We start from the raw sequence: 23,817 nt of genomic DNA on the forward strand, positions 1-23,817 counted from the left end.
ACAATTGGTGGCCACTCCAAACATCCACTCCATACCCCAGACATCAAAACACACACATCTCATCATCCACTCATTCCACTAATAAATTTTTTTCCCATTGAGGCGCCTCATCGGAGGGGGAATGTTGGGTAGGTGGCGTGGGCCTGGTTGCTTGTTCATTGTTTTGGACTTGGGCCAGTTAAGTAAACAATCCCAAGAAAATGATGGTGATTCAGATCTGGTCCAATCTTTGGAAAGGACTGGTGGCTTGTTTATTTCCCTGTTACACCACTAACAGCCCAAAAGACTAATATTATTGTTTAAGTCTAGGAGGCTTTTGCGAGCCCAAGACTCTAATCATACTTTTAGTAAGGACCAGGGAGTTATACCCATGGGGGTTCAATCAGAGATGAGATTCTCCCTAGTCAAAGGAATCAGTGCAAGCAGCAGTGCAATACAGTCAAAAGAATACTTTGGCAAGGGTCTCGGGCTGCATAGGGGGAAAAGAGGCTAAGAATTGCTGATGAGAATAACAGGTTATCTAGGGGTGATTAATCTTCCTCTGATGGAATGTCAGAAGAGCTCTCTGTGAAGGGTTCTAATTGTGAAAGAACTCAGTTCTGCCTGTTGGAGGTCAGGGTAAGGAGCTAATTGGCAATGTTTCACATTCACAGGTAGTGTGTAGATCAGCTAAAAGCAAGGATGATAAGGGATATATAGGTGTACAAGTGTCATCCAGAGTCTAACAAGTGGGTGAGCAAACTTTTAAAACAATACTTCGTAGGGAATTTTTATGTTTAGGAGTTTCAGGATTGTTCTAAGCCATGCATAGAGATGGATAATGGAGTAAGTCATGTTGACAAAGAAAAGAAATGGAATGACTTTTAGTGAGTATGACAGTGGTTTCATCATGACAGTGGTTTATTGTTGGATGAGTTCCATTAACATTTTGGTAATGTTTCCGACTCTTCTCAAGAACTTGGAGATATTTCTCATGTGTCTTCTTCATCACTTGAAGATTTGGAGGATATACCTATCTTTGAAAAAGGGGGTTCCAGTGAACAAGGATGTTGAAGCTCAAAAATTGCTGATTATGATGAGATTATGGCTGATCCTGGAGGCAATGAAGTTCGCTTGGATGGTGCTGAAAATAATGCAAAGAAAGAACAGCATGAATTAGCAAATGTGTATAGCTCTGTCAATTGCAACAGGGAGGGCTTAAAGAGGGGTTTTTTCTTAATTACAACTTGTTAGTTTTTTTTTTCCTCCCCCTTCTTCTTTCTTTGTTTTTTCCCCCTCTTGCTTTGACAATCTCTTGTCCTTTCTTAGGTTTTAATTTTTCTCTTATCTTTCTTAATATATTTATTTTTTCTATAAAAAATGATAATTTCTCTATAAACTAAATATTTAATGCATGAAAAATTTAAACACATTTTTAATATATGAGTGCTTCAATTTCCTAATTTCCTCAGGCGTACCTACTGTGTACTTTGAAAAACTTTGGGAAAGGCATTTTTTAAAATTAACAGCAAATATGGTATTTTAACAGGTTTTTTGACCAAATACATGGCCTGGGTGGAAGATAATAGCACTATTCTCTTTCTTAAATCTCTTTTGCTCAATAGGTTGCCATCGGCATCATGAGGTTGGTTACATTTACTTTGATACTAAATACATGTTTCTTCAGCATTCTTATCCGCAAAAAGGCACCAACATTTTCAAAATAGAGCTAGGGAAACAATTTATAACTCTTATTCTTAAATATTTCAGGAGTATCATTCAATTTTTTCCCCTTTCTGAAAAGCATCTCCAATTTCACCATAGAGAAGAGGTGACGAGCAGAGCAGGACCCATTAGGTGAAAGAGAGACTGGATTTAAACTCCCTACAACCATGAGCATTCTTTGTCTTCAGCTATAGAGCTAGGAAACAATTTATAACTCTAGTTCTTGACATTTCAGGAATATCATTCCCATAAGGTGAAAGCGAGACTGGGTTTGAACTCCCTATGACCATCAGCATTTTTTGCCTTCAGCCATTTGCATAGAAAAGAGGTGACAAGCAGAGTTGGATCCATAAGGTGAAAGAGAGCCTGGATTTGAACTCCCTGTGACCATTAGCATTCTTTGTCTCTCTCTCTCCCTATCATGTGTATGGTGCTACGGAGCCCTTTGATGCAGGCTACATTGAACCAATCAATCCAGATCAGAGGAAAATCCTTCTATCTGCGTTTGGACACGCTTGGGGAGATCTCCTCTTTGTTCATGGTCAAGAATAATGTTGCTCGAAACACATGGGTTAGGTTTTCTAAAAAGGCTGCATTCTGGTTTGCTGATGGGTTGTCAGTCTTCGGTCAAATGGAAAGGGCATTTTGGAGTATTCATAAGGGTATCACAGAGTATTGGATGTCAATTAGATGGACAAAGGTGGGATAGTTTTCGGAGTTAGGGCTTGAGCAGAAGGCAAGAAATTTTCATTGTTTATTCCTGGTGGTGCAAAGGGTGATGCATGGCGAAACTTCACGAGCAATTTTTGCAAGTTAACTAAGGAATTTTGGAAGGATCCTGGAGGTGTAGTTGCAGATGCTGAAGGATCCTGGGGTTTCAAAGACAGATTCCATCTAAACTGACTGGAGTCGATCGATCAGAATGTGAAGGAAGCTAGGGTTCCAGCAGGAACTACAATTTTCTCAGAGGTAGCTACGATTGCATAAGAGGAGGAGATGCAAAGAGGACTAATCCAGGTGGTATTTTTTTCATTTTAGACCAGGCCAAAACAATTGAAAAAGGAGGTACATCCTTTTTATCTAAACTGGGCCCCTTATTTGAACAGGCCAAATATTTAGGTAAGTCTGATTTGGGTTTTAATGTGGAGTCTAAGGGAGGAGAGAATCTTTTAGGCTCCACACTAAGACTTATGTTTGGGGATTTATATTATGTTCATCCTTCCCCATTGGAAGGTTTGGAGGCAGTGTCTACTTTTTGATAGTGATGGTTTGGTCAACAATTTACAGCATAGGGATGGAATTTCTCCTACACTCATTAAGAAGATTCCCAAGGAGTTAGAAGCTCAAGATCGTTTGGATAAAATGGATTTAAATATGATTTGATATTTGAGGAAATGAAGTACCATGGATGGTGGCAAAAGTCAAAGATGAAGGGCAGAGGGAATTAGCGAATTTGAAAAGCTCAATAAATTATGATGGAAAGGGTTTGAAAAGGGGATTCCTTGGTTAATTCAAGTTTTATTTTATGATCTAATGTTTTTTGATTCCTTTCATTTTTTATTTTTTTTTTCTTTTTCCTCTGGTAGTTTTTTGTTGTTATTTGGTGGACTCCTTGTCTCGTCACACTCTACCTTCCCTTCATCAAGCTAATATACCATCATTTTTTACCCCAAAAAAAAAAAATCTCTTCAGCTCCTGCTGAAACACATGATCCTCTTATAACCTGCAAATCTACCTCCTTTCTTAGTCTTGTTTGTGTTGTCTGCTTCCAGCATCCTATCTAAACCTTTTTCTTTTCTGGCGATTACAATTAATCACAGGATGTCCCATTCCCCACCCAACGCACGTACCACCTGACCAAGGCCCCAGGTTACATCCTATCATTTCAAAACATATTTTTTTAGTAATTAGAAAATGTATCATAGTTCACACTGCCTGGAAGCTAACTTAACTCTTCTTCTTCACTAGGAAAAATATGGAACCAGGATTTTCCTTGAACCTTGCTACTTGACAAGTTCATTTTGGATCTTTTGGAGTTTGTCTACAATTGGGATGTATCCCAAATATACTTCTACCTTCTTTATTTATTTTCTCAAGTAAATGAAAGAGTAACCTGCTACTCGCATCATTTTCTAAAATTGTTCCCCAAGTCGGAATAAAGGCCTCATAGACCTCAGATTGTCATTTTGTCACTGAAAACAAGGTTAAATTTCAAGGAAGACAAATTCGTTCACAAGCATTCCTATGCAGGTAGGCATTGCTAAGCCATGAAAATAGCAACTGCCAATATCAGAAATCAATACAGTTCAATTAAAGCATTGGCCATGAGCTGCTGAGCAGTGAAGAGATCTTCTCATACCTCACATAAACACGTCTCATATATGTAACTGCAGTTGCTACCACCCTGAAAGATTGACCCATGTGTAAGAGATTATGTTAAATTGAATTATATTAAAAATATTAAAGGTACTTCGTTACCAATTTTGCTGATATAATTAAGTAGGTTTACTGAAATAAAAGCACTCAAGGGCACCCTAAGCATCAAGAGAAGAATTAGTTGGGGCGAATGTCTGCAGTACTAAAACACAAATGAGTAAGTTGCCTACTTATCAGCTTAGCTCCAGAAGCAATAATACCAGAAACATAACAAGGAAATCATTATGCAGCTAATAAGAAAACATATTTGAAAAGCAATCACTTTGATCTAGTAAAGAAGTGATGCAAAGATTAGAATAGAAAGTTACAAGGGGATCTAGGATTGAAAAGTCAGTCAATCCAATATTCAGTATTTTAAGGAGGGAGAAAAAAGCAATTGAAAAACATCAAGCACTTTCTACCAAAGGGGAAGTTTTTAATTGTCTAAGAGCAACTACCTCTTTTAAGTTGTAAGTTGTAACATTATGTTTAAAATCATCAGCAGTTAATGTTGGCTACAGTCATCCTTGATTTCAATCCCTTAAAAAGCCTAGTCATCAGGCATAAAATTCCAAAAAAGTTTTAACTTCTTTGCACAATAAAGCAATTTGTAGTTATAGATATGAGTAAAACCATCATAGAGTCTAACAGAATGTTTGCTAGTCAAAACTTAGGTCATGAAACTATTATCAACAACAAACCAAGCCTCAAGTGTCACTCGGTGGGATCAACTATATGAACCATTTTCCGCCAATTTATGTGATCATGGACAATTTCCTTCGATAGATTCAGGGCTATTAAATCCTTACTATCTCATTCCAAGTTATTTTTGGTCTACCCCTACCTCTTCTACTGCCCCTCATAGTAACTAACTCACTCTTCCTCACTAGGGCACTATATGGCCTATGCTGCAAGTGCTCAAACCATCTAAGTCATCCCTCCCAAATCTTATCGTCTACAAGAACTACGCCTAACTTACTGCGAATATGTTCATTTCTTAATTTGTCTTTTAATGTTAAACCACTCATTCATCTTAGCATTCTCATATTAGCAACTTTTACTTTTTAAATATGTTGTCTATTAGTCGTCCAACATTCAAATCCATATAGCATAGCTGACCTTACAGCTGTCCTAGAAAACTTCCCTTTTAAATTTAGGGTATTCTACAATCACATAGCACACTTGACACACTTATCCATTTTCCCAACCTACTTCAACTCTATGCATTACATCTTCTTCAGTTTCTCCTTCATCTTGCATAATAGATCCAAGGTATCAAATCTAATAGTACTATTGATTTCTTCATCATCAAGTTTAACTTTGTCTTCAATATTCCTCCTACTATGACTGAAATTACATTTCATATATTCTATCATATTTCTACTTATCCTAAAGCCTCTAAATTCTAAATATTCTCTCCGTAATTCTAACTTAAATTCTACTCCAACCTTAGTTTCATCAATTAGGACAGTATTATCTGCAAACAACATGCACCATGGAGTCTCATTTTGGATACTACTAATCAGTTCATCCATCACGAAAGCAAAAAGATAAGGTCTCAAAGCAGATCCTTGATGTACACCTATTGTGATTAAAAATTTCTCTAGTATCTCTACTTATAGTCCTAAAACTAATCATTATTCTATCATACATATCCTTAATGACATCAGTATACCTTCTACATACGCCGTTCTTTTCCAAAACCCACCATAGAACTTCCCTAGATACCCCATCATATGCTTTCTCTAATTCAATAAATACCATAAGGAAGCCCCTCTTCTTTTCCTTCAACTTTTCCATTAATCTTCTTAAAAGATATATGGCTTTTGTAATAGATCTCCCAAGCATAAAACCAAATTGAATTTTCACAACCTTCGTTTCTAACTAAAATCTTTGTTCAACTACCCTTTCCCACAATTTCATTGTATGACTCATAAGTTTAATTCCACGATAGTTATTACAAATTTGAACATCTCCTTAATTTTTGCATATAGATATTAAAGTATTTTTCCTCCATTTGTTCGGCATTTTCTTAGTTTTTATAATTGTGTTAAATAAATTAGTTAACCATATAACTCCGTTATCACCTAAGCATTTCCAAACTTCAATTAGTATGTTATCTAGTCCTATAGCTTTTCCATTTTTCATCTTTTTTAGTATAAAATTAACTTCATCAACTCTAATTTGCCAATAAATCTCATATTTTTAACCTTTTTTCTCATTTTTCAATTCTAAGTTTAAGCATTTTTACTTGGTTTTTTCATTAAACAGCTTACCAAAGTAACTTCGCATTTGTCTTCTTCCTTAACCAAGACAATATCATCCTCCTTTTTTATACATTTTACATTACCTAAGTCCTCACTCTTTCTTTCTCTAGCTCTAGCAAGTTTAAATGTCTCTTTCTCATTTTTTTTGTATCTAATATAGCACACAAATTATTAAATGATCTATATTTAGCTTCACTAAAAATCATTTTTGCACATTTTCTCGCCTATTTATACATTTCAAAGTTTTCCATGTTTCTACATTTTTGCCATGTTTTATACCAAATTCTTTTTGTCTTTACAGCTTTTTGAACATCTTGATCGCACCGCCAACTTTCTTTGCTATTCGAGTATCTTCCTCTTGATTCACCTAAAATCTTCTTTTTAATAGAGCTAGCTATCCTACTCCAAATAATGTTTGTGTCTACACCATCCTTTATAGTCCAATCACCATTTTTTATCGTTTTATCTTTAAATTTTATTATATTTTTTTCCCTTTAAGTTTCACCACCTAGTTCTCTTACACCGATTATTTTATTTATCCTTTCTTTTCCATTTTTTAATACATATATCCAACACTAAAACTCTATGTTGTGTGGTTAAACTTTCAACTGAGATAACTTTATAATCCTTACATGCTAAATGATATACCCTCCTAGTTAATAAAAAATCTATTTGATTTCTATTTTGTCTACTTTTGAAGGTTATTAAGTTTTCTTTCTTCTTAAAGCAAGTATTCATTGTAACAAAATCATATGACATGGGGACGTCTAAGATCATTTCTCTATTGTCCTTTGTTGCCTGCATATCCATATCCTCCATGTATCCTCTCCTAACTTCTATTATCTCTTCCAACATATCCATTAAAATCGGGTCCTATAAATATTTTCTTAGTCCCCGATATCCCTTATATAATACTATCCGTATCTTCCCAAAATTGTCTCTTAAGGTTTTCTGCTAAGCTTACTTGAGGAGCATAAGCACTAATAACATTTATTATCTCTTGGCCAAAGACCATCTTGATTTTTATAATTCTATATCATACTCTTTTGACATCTACAACATTATATTTTAAGTTTTTGTCTACAATAATTCCTACCCTATTCTCATGTTTTTCTTCTCTAGCGTACAAAAGTTTGAATCCTTTTTCAATTTCTCTTGCTTTCTCCCCCACCCACTTAGTTTCTTGAAGGTAGATTAGATTAATTTTTCTTATAATCATTGTGTCCACAATTTCTATGCTTTTACCAGCAAGTGTCCCTACATTCCAAGTTGCTAATCTAATCCTAGTCTCTTGAACTAACTTCTTTACCCACCCACATTCAAAATGATGTGGGAACACTCACATAACTGTCACAATATCTGGGCGCCAACATGGTGTCGCTTTAGGATGATGATCTAGCCCACCCTTGCCAACTTTTTGCTACACTCGGGTGGTATAAGTACAACACGTCGCTTGTAGGGGGACGCCTCAACCAATAATCAGTAAGGATTCATATCATAGTAATCTAACAAGTTTTATGCTGGCTATCAGCTACCTAAAGCAACCCTGCTCTTTGGCTATGTGTGAAAAGATTAAAGCATTAAGTGCATCACAGGCGGAGTTGTCATGAAACTACTATATTATCAAGAATTTTTTCTTGTAGATAAAATCATAAATATCTCCTTTCCTAGTAAGGAATCATCTTGTTTCATGAATACCTATTGTGGGTCACTATACATCACTCCAATTATCAAAATAATTCAGTTATTTACAAATGGTGTTCGAACAAGATGCTCATACCATATTCTTCCTAAAAAACCCAAAATTCCATTAGAAGTATCTCTCCATGTTTGCTAAATTTTAAACAAAGTAACATATAACCAGGAAAAAAACAAAAGAAAAATTAAGCACAACATACAAGCTCTCATTAACATACAGGAGACAGACCTCATAATGTATACTTCAATAAATTTCACTAAATGGAAAGCTGAAAAATAACAATTCTAAAGATATAGTGTTCTGTCATCTAAATACAGAAAAAGACATTACATATTTAGGCTCAAAAAGTAAAACTTAAAAATAGAATGTACAAGTGCCCTTTCTTGAAATAGTAAATTAGGAACAATGATAAGACAAAATCCTCAATCTAATAACCTAGAACCAAATCTCAAGCCATTGTCAATGTTAGCCTTTTATAGACCATAAACAATTCTGAATCGCAATAAAGCTTGCAAAAGAAATATATGCAGTCAACAAAATTCTGCTCTTTAGTTGAGCCCTTCATTTTCAAAACTAAGAAAAATAAATTTAATCAAGAAAAGATTATAAGATACTCATAGAAATTTGACCATACAACAGAAAATTTATCGCTCAGGTATGACCACAAAGCGATAGCCTGCAGTTGTGGATATGATCTTGCATAGAGTATCTTTAGATTCTTAAAGCAACTTAAAAGCCTTCGGTAAAATACAAAAACCAAAGTTTCCTCTAATAAATAAATGCAAGGGTTATCTCCATTAATGAAGAAGTTTCTTCAACTCAACCTGTTTCATGCTGCTCTTTCCTTTGATTCTTTTCTTTTTTCCAACTTCATTCTCTCCTACCATTGAAAAGGAATTTGTAAGCATGTGCCTCTATATTATGAAACTCATTGCAGTTATAAAGCCATGGCTGACCATGGAGATGTGAAATCTTCATGGGAATAACATGACACAGTGTTGAAACTTGATATGCCCCAATTTTAAATGAAACCAATTAACATTCCCTCATTGCTATGGTGCTATCATCCACCCAAGCGATTAAAAGGATGTAGGTGGTTTTCTATCACTAAACTAGCTTTTTCACCATATCTTTAGACACACAGGTCACATAACATCCATGTTGCTCCCCCTATCAATTATCAGCTTACACACCTTATCCTGACTATTAACTTGTGCAAGGAAAATAGTTGTCTAAACTCTGAAGCCAATCCTCTTTTATCATCTAACACCAGGCTCATTAACACTCATTGCACTAATTAGTATAAGAATGATCAACCTTGTGTATCATCAGATTGTTCATCCAAAGCATTACCAAATTCATGATAATACACAATCTTCTCTCTCTTCACCTCTATCTATAATCACCATATTTAAATTCCACTTTAGACATGGATATGCATAGTGGCTTCACTCATGACAACTTTTTTCAGATAACCCAAAAAAAATAAAAATAAAAATAATCAATAACATCTTAACAAAAGTACAGTACATGGAGGATAAGACTTCCTCCGCGAAATAGCTAATGCAAAAACACCATCCTTCAATCCCCTAGACGATCAAATTCCAAAAGAATGTTCCCAAAAGAAAAAAAACAAGAAAAGTAAACTCTATCCCAAGAAATCAACTAAATTTCAAATATCCTGACATTCCTCTCAAGCCAATGTTTCCAAAAGATTGCAAGCACTGCACAAATCCATAAAGCCATCCCTCTTCTATTCTTTCCAAACGCCCAATATTTGACTAGTAAGAACTCATGCACATTTTCATAGCCACCCCATGCTTCACTAAAACAAGAGAAAAGAAAAGAGCACTCCAAAGCTTTCTCGTCAACCTGCAATGAAGAAAAATGTATGCATTAGTCTCATCGGACTCATGGCACAACATGCATATATGATATATCTAGGCCACAAGCCTTCAATGGCCTCCTCATTGCGACAAGTCATCTATATTAGTCCTATTAAGAGATAAGAATCCAAATGAAAGCCTAAGCTTTCTTCAAATGACATGATACAAAGGAAAGGAGAAGGAGTTGCAGGTCTTAAAAGATGAGAAAAGAAAGATCTAGAAGTAAAGGAACCCGAAGAATCCCTTGAGCATCTCCCCTGTTTTGAGGAACAAAAGAATCTAACACACTCAAAAAAGATATAAGCTTAACAACCTATCTTTCAATAAGACTCCTAAAGAAGTGGAAGCCCAAGAAAGAGAACCCCCATCTCAAGAGAAAAAATTTTGCAATTGGTGTGTAATCTAAAAAAATGTCTTTTCGAAACCAAGCTCCACTTTCGCTACCGACTTTGAAGTGACACACATAACACCTTTTTTATTGCAACCCCATTCGTCATTTATAACTCTTTTTCACTTTGCATCCCTTTTCATGTAAGTTCGCTCTAAATGGTGAGAATTAGAAGGTTGATCCGCATCAAAAGGAAAGGGGTTGATCCGCATCAAAAGGAAAGGTTGCTGCCTTGTTTTGGCTTGAACTAGCCACCCATTTAGCGCTTGTTTCCTTGGCTTGCTTAAACTTTTACTAGTAGCTTGCTAGACGTGCTACACAATCCTTATGCCACCTAGAAAGCATCCTCAAGGCTATAATTCACTTGGCCAATAGCTCCTTCAAATTTCATACTTTTACCATTCTTATATTGGGGTCAATCAGTTAAAATCAAAGACTTTAGACCAATTAGCTTAGTCACAAGTGTCTATAAGATTTTGACTAAGGTGTTGTCTAAGAGATCGTCTTCTATTCTAAAGGATACTCTCTCTATTAGCCAAAGTGCTTCTATAGGTGATAGACAGATCCATGATGTTGCATTGATAGCCAAAGAGGTGGTTGAAGATGCTGCCCATGGGAAAAAGAGGAGTTCAGAGCTGAAATTGGACTTGGAAAAAGCCTGTGATAGGCTGAACTAGAATTTCTTGGACAAGGTTATGGATAGAAAAGGTTTCAGTCTAAGGTGGAGAAAATGGATTAAAGGGTGCTTATCTTCTGTGGTCTTCTCTGTTTTAGTTAATGGTGAGGCTAGGTCTTGGTTTCATGCATCCAGAGGTCTTGGACAAGGGGATCCCCTCTCGCCTTTTCACTTTACTATTGTAGTTGATGGTTTGAGCAAGATGCTTGAGAGAAGAGTTGATAGAGGGCTAGTCGAAGGGATTAAGGTAGTGAGGAGTGTGTCATTTCGCATCTCCAATTCGCAGATGATACTATTCTCTTCTTAAAATGGGTTGCTTCTCTAATTTTCTAACTATCCTTCAGATTTTTGAGAAATCTTCCGGTTTGAAGATTAACTTTTCCATGAGTGGTCTAGCGAGCCTTGGCATTAATGTTGACCCTTTTGTTAGGTTGTGGATTGTATGGGTTTGAATTGACCGATTATCTATTTTGGTATTCCCTTAGGTGGTAATCCTACTATTGATTCTTTCTAGGGACCTATTTTGAGAGAGTGACTAGGAGACTGGAAGGGCGAAAAGGAGCGTTCTTCACCTTTTGGGGTCGAATTACTCTTATCCATGCATGTCTATCTTCCATTCCACTATATTATCTCTCTTTTTCAAAATTCCTGTGAGAGTGGGTGAAAAGGAGTGTTTTCACTTTAGGGCAAATTATTCTTATCCATGCATGTCTATATTCCATTCCGTTGTATTATCTCTCTCTTTCAAAATTCCTATAAGAGTGGCACGCAAGCTTGAGAAATTAATGAGAGATTTCTTGTGGTCAAGTTGGGGAGAGAGTCAAAGAGATCACCTTGTAGATTAGGAGACTGACAAAAGGGTTTGGAGTTCAGATCCTTTTGGGGATTTTTCTTGTAAATCTATTTTCTCTTATTTGACTTGCAATCCTAATGAACATCCTTTTGGCATGTATCTTTGATTTGGAAAGCTAAAGCTCCCTAAAAAAATTAAAAGTTTTATTTCAACTACAATACTTGATAGAATTAATACTAATGATGTGCTTCAGAAGACACGGCCTAATAAGGCCCTACCATTGGATGTGTATCCTTTGTTTGAGTTGTGGGAAGACTTGCTCGCACTTATTTCTTCATTGCTCCTTTACTTGCGCTGTCTGGAATAAATTATTTGGTATATGTGGTGAAGACTGGATTTGTCCCTCCACTTTGAGGCTTTTTGCTCTATCACATTTACTTGTTTTGGAAAAGGGAAGGTCAGGAAAGCCTTGTGGCGATGCACTATTATGACAGTTATTTGGTGTGTTTGATTGATTGGTGAGAAATTCTCAAAGGGGCGACCACAACTAATAATTTTTGGTTTGGAGAAGAGTAATCTATCTTGCATCACTGTGGGTGTCGGCTAATGGTTGTTTTCATCATATTTCCCTAGAGTCCTGTTGGGACTAGTTGCCTCTGCTTCATTGAGTTGGCTTTCAAATTATGATGATCTTCTGGTATTTCTTATGCTCCGCATTTTTCTTTTCTTTTCCATTTTTTTCTTTTGTTGTACACTCTATCTCTTCTAATAAATTTCTTTGCTTATCAAAATATCTATACACATTGGGGCCGACCCTATGATGCAACAACAATGTGATAAAACGATTGTAATTCAAATCTAAATAAAATAGCTACATATGAAGTTTTTTTATAGGCTTACACTCTTGAGGAACAAGATAAGAGTTTTAAGAATCTAAATAAACTAGAAAACTACTTTCCTAAATAGAAATATCCTAAGATCCTAAAGGTGTGATCTCAATAAAAATTTCATTAAAAATGAAAAAAAACAAAAAGCCTAATTCCCCATGCCAACTGCATCAATCTTGTTAAAGCTTGATATACATTGTTGGCCCACAACCAAACAACTCAAGCTTTTAGATAACAATGGAAATCCAACATAATATCAGAGCTATGGTTGCTAGGAGGTCCTAGGTTCTTGTCTTGTTGCCCACATGTCTTTTGTGGTGGTTAAAAATTATCTAATTACGTGTACTTGAACTAGTTGAAATTCATTGTTTGTTTATGTGCAGGGTGTCACGGGCTGACTATTTTCACACCTTTGTGAAAGGACCATGCGACGCTAGCTAAAGCACTCTTACTTAACTAATCAACCTATCAGTATCCACAATTCATCCTCGAAATACTTTCATTATCATTCAATCAAATATCAACGAAAGTAGTAAGCAATTTCGAAAGTAGTGGCACACAAGTAGTAAACATTGAAGCAATGTAATTCATTAACATTGTGTGTTTAGCAAAGGAGGCAAGTAGGCTAAACATGTTGACAATAGCTAGTAAGTTGTACAAGATTGATGAACACTCACCCTCCCCTAAAGAGCTTTACATGCAATCCTCATCCTGGCACTAGGAAACATCAAAGTGACTGAGGAGTCATACTGCCTTATTTGGCATACAGAGAAACTACTACTAGAAAATAAACCTACACTATTTACATGATGGAAACCCATCCCAAACGCATGAGACAAGCGGTCATAGGCAACCATAATGCCCTAAACAAGCTCAGCTCATGACGCTCCCCCACTTATGAGGTTGACGTCCTCATAGACTTTGATGCTAGGTACACTTCAACTTTGTCCGCGAATGGTTGCATATCTTCCGCATAAACCCATTTGATTTCTTCATCACCAAGGCCTTTCCACTTCACTAAGAACTCCCACCGCTTCTTCCTTGAGGATATGAACTCTCTAACTGCAAGGATATCTTCAACCTCACGTCTGTCAGGTTGCAATGTCTTTAACTCTGCTCTTTTTGACTGACTTCTACTCAGATCGTCGATATCGGCGTTGAATAACTTGAGGCAGCTGACGTGAAACATTGGATGCACTTTCATCCAAGTCGAAGGGTTGATTCTATAAGAGGCCTTCCCGACTTTGGCCAAGATGGGGATTGGTCCTTTATATTTGCAAAGTAGTCTCCTATCTCGTCCTCGTAGTGACCTGATCTGTTCATGATTGAGCTTAACAAGCACCAAGTTACCTACGTTGAAGTGTTATGGTCTTCTACCTTGATCTGCCCACTTCTTCATCTTCTTAGAAGCTTTCTCCACATAGGCTCGGACAATCTCTGCATTTTGTCTCCATTCTCTGGTGAAGATGTACGCCCTGGGATTGTTTCCTCTGTACGGCTCGCCCACTATGTGAGGTAACAGTGGCTGCTTGCCTGTAACAAGCTCAAAAAGGCTCTTGTTGGTTGTTGAGCTCCTTTGGGCATTGAAACATAACTCAGCCACATCAAGTAGTTGAACCCAATTCTTCTAGTTGGCATTAACAAAATGGTGCAAGTACTCTTCTAGTAGCCCATTGAATCTCTTTGTCTATCCGTCTGTTTGTCGATGGTAACTCGAAGAGATTTCAAGTTGTGAGCCAGGGATTTTGAAAAGTTCTGTCAAGAAGTTACCGGTGAATCTTGAGTCTTGGTCACTGACAATGTCTTAGGGAACACCCCAATACTTCACAATTTTCTTAAAGAACAATTCTGTCGTCTCCCCTGCCAAACAGTACTTTGGTGCGGCTATGAACGTACCATACTATGAACACTTGTCTATAACCACAAGTATAGACCCTACATTTCCCACTCTAGGCAGGTTGGTGATGAAGTCCAGTGAGACACTTTCCCACGGTTTGGATGGTATTGGTATGGGCTCCAACAGCCTTATAATCTTCCTCCGCTCCAACCTTGTCTTGTTGGCAAGTGAGACAAATTTGGGTATAATGAACCACATCATCACGCATGTGCGGCCAATAATACCTATGCTTTAGTAGTTCTGTCATTGGAGTCATTCTCTACGAATACCCCTCTACGAACTTCCTGTAATAGTTGGCAAGGCCAAGAAAGGAATGCAACTCTTTCACTGTCGTGGGGATCTTCCATTCTTGAATTGCCCTTACCTTCTCCATATCCCTCTGAATATGACCTTGCTCAATCACATGACCAAGGAATTTGATGCTCCGCTGAGCAAAAGAGCACTTCTCTTTCTTCACATATAGATTGTTCCCCCTCAGCTTGTCGAACACCTTCCGTAGATGCTCTTCATGTTTCCTCCAAAACAACATCTCCGAACGGTGCTTTGGAAGGGTGAACATATCACGCTTCCAACAACTCATCGAGTTGTCTCCCCAACTCTGCTAGCTCTGAAAGCGCCATCCGATATGGCCCTTTAGCATGTGCTTTCAACCCTGGCAACAACTCAATCTCATGATCCACACCCTATCATGGAGGCAAGTGGTGAGGCAGCTTATCCAGCATCACCTCCATGTACTCATCCAACACCGCTTGGATGGTCGTAGGCACCAGCTCTTGTCCTACTTCTTCATCTACCACCACCGTGGCAAGATATGTCTGCTCACCCTTTCTCAATCCCCTTTTGAGTTGCATGGCTGAAAGGAACTTCCCATTGTCTCCTTTCGTTGCAACAACTTGCACCATGCAAGGGTGATCACCCATCAGACATAGGGAACCAGCAGAAGGCATCAACACAGCCTTCATCCCCCTTAGGAATTCCATTCCCAAAATGACTGGAAAGTCATCCAATGGCACCGCTGTGAAATTCACATGACCTTCCCATTGTCCTTGGCTACTCCCAGAGTAGGTTGGGCTACAAAATTCACTACTTTCATGCATCATGTATCCTTCTCCAAGGATAAGTTGAGTCTCCATTCTTCCAGCTGTGAAATAAATTTATGAGTAGCCCCCATATCCACCATAGCGCAGGTACTCTTCCCATTGATCCTCAAGTCCACAAACATCAGTCCTTTTTCTTATGTAACTTTTGGAGCTTTCGCCTGCTTTTCCAATGCGCTCACCTGATGCATTGCACCCACCCTTGTGGTATCCTCCTCTTCCCCATCGCTTTCCACCACTTTTCCCGAAGGGGAAGCTTGAAAGGCATTGAGTGCTCCCTTGTGTGGGCACTCAATAACTCTGTGAGGGCCTCGACACAAGTAGCATTAAATTTTACCCTTTCCATTGGGTGTGTTGAACCCTCGAGACAATGAAACTTCTTTCGAAGTTGAGGCCTTATAGTCGGCTCCCCCACTTTTGGGTTTGCCTTTCTTGAAAGACTTTTTGCTGTTTCCCCCTACACCAAGCTCTTTGGACGAAGCAGTAGTATCACCAGTGTAGTTAGTCAAGCATTCCACAACAACTTGTGCAGTAAACAAGTCTTGAACTCTCTGCCTGCGAAGTTCTGTTCTTGCCCACGATTTCAACCCCTCAAGAAAATAGAATAGCTTATCCTTTTCAGACATGTCTCTGATATCTAACATCAAAGAAGAAAATTGTTTCACGTATTCCTTGATTGACCCAGTATGCTTGAGGTCCCTCAGCTTTTTCCTAGCTTTATACTCAACATTCTCAGGAAAGAATTGAGGCTTGAGCTCTCTCTTCAAGTCTGGCCAACTATCCACTACACAGCGTCCATTTTCAATTTCGTAGTACTTGGTACGCCACCACAGTTTGGTGTCATCAACCAAGTACACGGCCGTAGTATCCACTTTCCCCTGTTCTGAGGCCGTCCTCACAGCGCGAAAGTACTGCTCCATGTCAAACAAGAAGTTCTCCAACTCCTTGGCATCACGGGCACCCCCATACATCCAGGGTTCTGGTACCTAGGTCTTGCTAAACCCCAGAGCATTAGAGTTTCCCATAGCAAGAACCATCAGATTCATCTTTGCATCCAAATCAGCTATCCGAGACTGCAAAGTTTTCACAGTATGGTGAAAATCCTCTGACATTTCACCTATCAAACTTGCTTCATGCTTTTGTGATTCCATCACTTTATCAACAAGTCCCCTCAGTTGGGCCACCTCTGCGGCCACATTGTTGGCTATTGTCCTGGCCTGTGCTTCCAGCACTCTGATTCTGTCAGCATTTGTTGGTGTCATGGTCATTTACGAAAGCTTTCTCAATCCCACAACGAAGGTAACTGAATTCACGTAGTAGCTAACCGAGCTCTGATATCAGGTGTCACGGGCTGACTATTTTCACACCTTTGTGAAAAGACCGTGCAGCACTAGCTAAAGCACTCTTACTTAACTAGCCAGCCTATTGTTTACCACAATTCCTCCACGAAACATTTCCAATCAAATATCAGCAAAAGCAGTAAGCAATTATGAAAGCAGTGGCAAGCAGGCAGTAAACATTGAAACAAGGTAATTCATTAACAACACCTCCGTTAACATTGTGTGTTTAGCGAGGGAGGCGAGTAGGCTAAACACGTTGACAATAGCTAGTGAGTTTTACAAAATTGATGAACACTCACCCTCACCTAAAGAGCTTTACATGCAATTCTCATCCTAGCACTAGGAAACATCAAATTGACCGAGGAGTCATACTGCCTTATTTGGCATACAGAGAAACTACTACTAAAAAATAAATCTACATTAGCATTTACATGATAGAAACCCATCCCAAATGCATGAGACAAGCAATCACATGCAAGCATAATGCCCTGAACAAGCTAGGCTCATGACAGGGGAATGTTAAAGCTTGATATACATCTTTGACCCACAACCCAACAACTTAGGCTTTTAGGTCAAGTGGTAGTCTAACAAGCCTATCTTTCACCTTTTCTAACTTGACACCAAATAGAAAGCTCATTGAATATGTGTGTGTTAAATGACAATCATTGTTCCTTGCAAAAGGGTTGTGAGTTGATCATAAAGAACCTTAGTAATGTACCAACAGTTACTACTCCATCTTTAGTTTCACCTCTTAGTTGATGATTGGTGACTGTCCCACTTAATGAAGACTCTTCTTACATTAAACAAAACAATCATCTACGGCAGCAAGCCAATCATCAAAAATTTGAGGATCGATCATAAAGATCAGGAATTTCCAGGGACACCTTCTCAGTAATATCTCCCAGCAGATCTGCATTCTGAAATATATCCGCAGACATCACCTCTTGTGCATCTCCTAGCAAAACCTGCACCTAATTTCTTTCTCCAACAAGTTTAGGGTTTAGGAGGAGGATGATTATCATAATACTCAAATGGGCTTAATGTTGACAGCCATTTACTCTATTATCAGACCCTTATGCATCTTGTTATGCAACTCCAGACACTGGATATTTGTATATTGCATCCTTGGGTCTTCTCATCATTCATGTGCGCTTCAAGACTCTTCTTGACAATCTTTGAAAGCAAATCTTCTCAATGGTAGTAAATAACAACATTGATGCAAGACAACTAGGAGGAACTAGGGAAATTTATTTAAGGTTAGAACTTGGCAAATAGGTGAAATAAGGCCCAGAAAATTAGGAAATTCAAATCTGCTTTGGTAGCAATTAACGAAAATAACAAAGATAAAAAGACATAAATTATTAGCATTACAACAGGTTCTAGGAATCACTCCTAGAAGAAGACCTCACACAATCTAGGGTTTAAAGCAATCAATTTGCAGCAACGTAGCCACAATAATTGGTTCTGTTCTCAGAAGAAATTCTATAAAAATCTTATTTATGACTCTTGCTAACTCAACCCTAACAATGGGAGAAAAAGATCTCCTCCAAAGAAAAAATGGAAAACAACTAGAAAAAATTACAAATTGCTGCCTGCCAAACCCTAACAAGAGCAGGCAGTGGCAAACCCCTAAAAAACCCAAATAAATGGGCTCAGAGAGAGGCCAAGAACACTGCACTACTCCATAACAGAGCCAGAGGAGTTGAGTGATCATTAAAGGTTCTCGCGTTCCTTTTGGTCCATAAGGTCCACAAAATAGCAAAGACCCAGCTACAACATCAATACTTCTACCTTCCTGCTCTTGCCAAAACCCCAATATCTCACATGCAAAAACTCATCCACCACCCAAAGTAGCACCCAAGTTTCACCAGAAAGAGAGCACCCGAGAGATGGGTTGCAACCCTGCAATGTAAGAAAGGGTGAGCATTTGTTTCATTCAACTCGCAACACATCATGCACAGGCCAGGATTGAGAGCCATGTAGAGCCTTCTCTAATCTGAAGCAAATCATGCATGTTAACCCTAAAAATAATATTTTTTATCAAAAAAAAAAAAAAGATATATTAGGAAAGAGAAATTACAACCTAGACACGGACATGAAGTCCTTAAAAAAAATAAATAAAACGTCAAAATAAAAAGGAAGAAACACACCCAAAAAAATTTAAAAATGAAATAAAAAAATAATGAGACTTAACCAAGAAAGGCCCCCCTTAAACCTTTTCCATCATAGTTCACCAAGCACTTTAAATTAGCTAATTATCTTTATCCCTTCTTTGTGTTACTACTACGACCATCAAGTCAAACTTCATTTCCTCCAAGATTTGATGCTTGTAAGGGTAACCACGAATTTATGTGCTTCTAAATCCTTCCCAGAATCACCTCCACAGGGGTAAGCAGTATTCCATCCTTCACTGCTTATTATCCATACCAGCATCCTCAAAAATAGGAATCCCCTCCAAACCTTTCATTGGGAGATGGAGAAACATTTATAAGAGTCAGACACATATTGATATTGTTCCCAAATATCATCCAAAAGCAACTCCTGTGACAATCAACCTCCCGTCAGAATCAAACTCACTAAGGAATTCACTGGCATTATCTGATAGATTCTCCCATTTCTTCTTCTCCTTACATTTGCTCCCCTCGCACTAGTTGCAGCTATTTAAGCATTTAGATGCTCCACAATGCATAACTTTCCTTCTAAACCTCTCTTTAAAAACTTTGGCACTATTCTGACAAAATACCCTCTCTTCTCTTTAATTATTTCCCTCTTTCCACACCCATATAGAGCGCCTTCTGATGAGCATAAACCTTTTTGCACCTAAACTTACCTGATTTACTTCCCATGCTAAAAGATTTCCCCTTGAAACCATCATTTTTTCCCTTGAGTTTTGATAACACCAGCTTCTAGGTCCTTTGTAATAACCCCACTTATTGTTAACACTAACACTAATTAATATCACCCAACAAAACAAAATAATTTTTTATCATGCACAAGTGGATTTGGATCAATCTATACAACCACTAAAACAAACACAGGCTCCTGCATATGGAAATGCATAATTGGTACTTTATAACATGCCATACGGTCCTCATGCTTATTCGTTGCTAATCGACATTCTCTGTAAGGCCACCTCCTTCACAACTCTGAAAATTCAAATACCTAGTAGCGCTACTAGAATTAAACTCTGAATGTAAAATTAGAATCAAAATGCATCTAGTGTTGAACCATCCCGAAGAAACCATTTTGAACCCTTTTGAAATTTTTTTCCCTAGTTAATCACAGTGAATAAAAAAAAAATGAACATCCTTTACCCCATTTTCTAACTCCCCTAAAGCGACACATTTCCTGAGTGCCAAATGCCAATTACTAGAGTATAGAAGAGAATTATCTGATACACACCATTTATTTAGCTTTTACATTCCAAAAGAATTACTAGCAATGGTGCAATCAGTGAATACTATAATAACCAGACTTTGTTTTTGGAAAGAATACCCCATACAACAGATTAGATTATTAATTAGATACTGTTGTTAAGAGTCAGCAAACTTTTGAAGTTAGTTAATAGGCTTGATAGACAAATAAACTCCCTGATCTTTCTTAATTTTCAGAGTAGCAATCACACAAGTTCAAGAATATGAATGAGATCTGCACAGTAGCTTTGCCGATAAAGAATAGCCACTCTTCCAATAATGTGACAAATAAAATATGTATATTTAATTCTAAAAACACTGTAATAAATGTCACAACTTAAATAATTTATGAAATTTAAAATAAATTTTAAAAAAAATATAAAGCAATGAGAAAATTAGGGCAAACCTCTGCCTCACTTTGACGCTGTGAGCCAATTTCGACATATCTAAAACATACAAAATCATGAATGTTAACTTTAACATTTCGCAGACGAAGACCAAGATTACAGTAGTATCACATGTTTGTACATTCAAGTAGCATGTATTTTCAATAAGAACTCCATATAACAAAAGGAAAGAAATTCCCTCTAATTTTAGCAAGAATATGAATATGAACATAAACATATCCAAGTATTTTACTCAATAGGGAAAGAAGTCATCTTTATTGGATCAACCCACATATTGAAACATAAAAAATAAAAAAAATACATCAATTTTTAGATTGCAGAGAAGTAAATAGGGTATTCCATAACTAATGGGAAAAAATCAAAGAAAAGGGAAAATTAACTCAAGAAATTCGTTTGGATTGTGGTAAAAGCAAGGGGAGAAAGGGTCAATATGAGTTGGATAATTTGAATTGTTCTGTTAATTAAAATGGCAAGGGTTTAATGAGGGGCTTTCTTAGCCAGTCTGAGTTGATTTTTTTTTTCTTTTTTGTATTTATTTTATCTTACTTCCCTTTTCACTTGAGGGCTTGTGGTCCTCCTTAACCTCGTAATCCTTTTTATTCTCTCTTAATATGTTTCTTTTCTTATCTTAAAAAAATACTGAACTATCAAATATATAATTGAAAATTGAACTAAAAATGAGTTTATGCATCAACATGTGCACTTGTTCCACTAGCAAATGCACCAAGTCATATTCCCTGTGTATACTTAAATGAAAAAGCATCATTTCAAGAAAAATAGCTGCAATCTAACAATTTAACAAAAGGATGAGAAATGTACAAAGAAAAGGAAAAATTTTCCAAAAAAAAAACATAAAAGTAACAAAAAAAGCTAAAAGGCATGAGGAAATCCAAGACTAGGTCGAAAGAGCAAGCCAAGCATGATGGATATAAGCCAAATTCATGGCAAAAAACCTCGTACTTAACCCACCCCCCCCCCCCCCCCCAACATGGACAGTAAAAAGTTAATCTTGTGCCGAATCAAATCCACAGAAGTCCCACAATCAGCAAAAATATGGGCATATCTCTCCAACCAAAAGCAAAAATTAGGACACCACCAACTAGATCCTAGCACTCTTACGGCTTCCAAAACCTCTAGAATCAACCATCAATAAAGCCTCCAAAGAATATGAGCAGACCAACACTCTCCCAAGTCCCAACAAACCAAAAGCATTGTTCCATAAACACCAAGATAAGGGGCAATCCAAGAATAAATGAACATGATCATCATTACTACAATGACACATAATGCATATATCTGGGGATATAGCCATGTATGGTCTTCGAACCTAAAACAATTTGTTGGTGTTAGCTTTATTAAGGATGATGATCCAGACGAAAGCCTTCACTTTTCAAGGAACTTTATCTCTCCACAATATATTGTTAAGAGGAAATGAATGAAAATATTTGTTTAGACGTGCCTAGAACAATTTACAATAGAAAACACCTAAATTATCCAAACATCATATCCTTATATCCCCACCAAAATTTTCAACTCTCACATATGAATGTCAACCATGGTCTTAAATCTCCACAAAACTATTCAAATTTCTATAAATTTCCACTTTTTGTCACCCTTAAAATCGAAATGGCAGTCAATTCCATCTAACATAATTTCCTTCGAAATTTCAACGAAACATCTTAAATTTATTGAAATCTCAAAATTTTAGCGAAACTTGTCAAAATTTTAATTATAGAAAGAAATTTCCTTATAATTCAAATGTGATATTTAGATGCAAAGTGAAATTTTTCTCTTAATTTATCATTTTTTATTGAAACAAAAGATTATTACAAGGGATTTTGAAATTACACGAAAAATTAAAATTTCAACAACATTTTATTTAACCATTCATGCCTAAATTATCTTTATTTTTGTAATAAATAATATTTAATTGATTTATGAATTTCATTTGTATTAACCTAATATGCTTAATACACACGTTATATTATGAATATGTTTAATACACACATTATATTATGAACATGTATAATAGCGCATATTATATCATAGCTATTGCACTCATACACAACATAGATGTATTTAATTTGCAATATGTTAGCCCTAAGATTTACATTACTATGCCTATTAACCATTTATACAGTTTCATAAAAGAATTCCATGCTTTACCACTAATTTCCATCACTTTTTTAAATCGAAATCTAAATTGACATCAAAATTGAAATTTCCATTAAAATTTTCGTACTTTTGGAGCTTTGAAATTTTGGTTGAAATTGAAATTAAAACCTTGGTGTCAACCTCTTAAGAATCCTTTGGGCATATAAGGCATTTTTTCCAAATTGTATTAGCCTATATAAGATCTAGAGGATCCATGAAATAGCAGCCACAAAGCAGACTAATTAGAACAATGAGCCAAAGTTTTGAAAGGCTCAATTGATGCTTGCCTCAAGACGAGGCAAGCCTAAAACACCTAGAGGTTTTGTACAAGACACCAAACCCAAAAAAGACAATGCATTACACAATAACGTTCACGCATTTGTACAAAAAGCATGCATCTTCGCACCTTCACTTGAAGCTTATGCATTTTAGGTTTCTAAATCGCCAACTTACACAATGGTAAAGTTGTTGACATGTGACCTAGAGGTCACGGGTTTGAGTTGTGGAAACAGCATCTTGCAAAAATGCAAGGTAATATCGTGCACTATAGACCCATCATGGTCCACCCCATCCTCTAACCCCACATATGCAAGAGCTTTGTACACCATGCTGCCCTTTTTTATGTTTATATAAAGGAATTCACATATGATTTGAATTCTAAAACTTTTGAACCTCAACCTTTCCGAAATAATTGAGATCTGCATCTTAGATCTTGAAAATAATTTTAACTTTGAAGTGCAATAGCTATCTCTTGGCATGATTTAGTTGTTTAATTTTAGTGAAGTTTTCTCCAA

General features: G+C 36.9%; 1 protein-coding gene across 1 annotated transcript in view; it reads right to left on the bottom strand.

Moving 5' to 3' along the window:
• Nucleotides 1-23,817, bottom strand: part of LOC131155165 (cyclin-C1-2-like) — a 96,021-nt gene that overhangs the window by 28,799 nt on the left and 43,405 nt on the right. Inside the window, exons 3-4 of the mRNA XM_058108113.1 lie at nt 20,869-20,908; nt 4,064-4,108 (exon numbers count right to left, since the gene is read on the bottom strand). Of these exons, the coding sequence (XP_057964096.1) occupies nt 4,064-4,108; nt 20,869-20,908 (85 nt within the window). The remainder of the gene's footprint in view (nt 1-4,063; nt 4,109-20,868; nt 20,909-23,817) is intronic.

This window comes from Malania oleifera, chromosome 5 (genome assembly GCF_029873635.1).
Source record: "Malania oleifera isolate guangnan ecotype guangnan chromosome 5, ASM2987363v1, whole genome shotgun sequence".
Classification (NCBI taxonomy): domain Eukaryota; kingdom Viridiplantae; phylum Streptophyta; class Magnoliopsida; order Santalales; family Ximeniaceae; genus Malania; species Malania oleifera.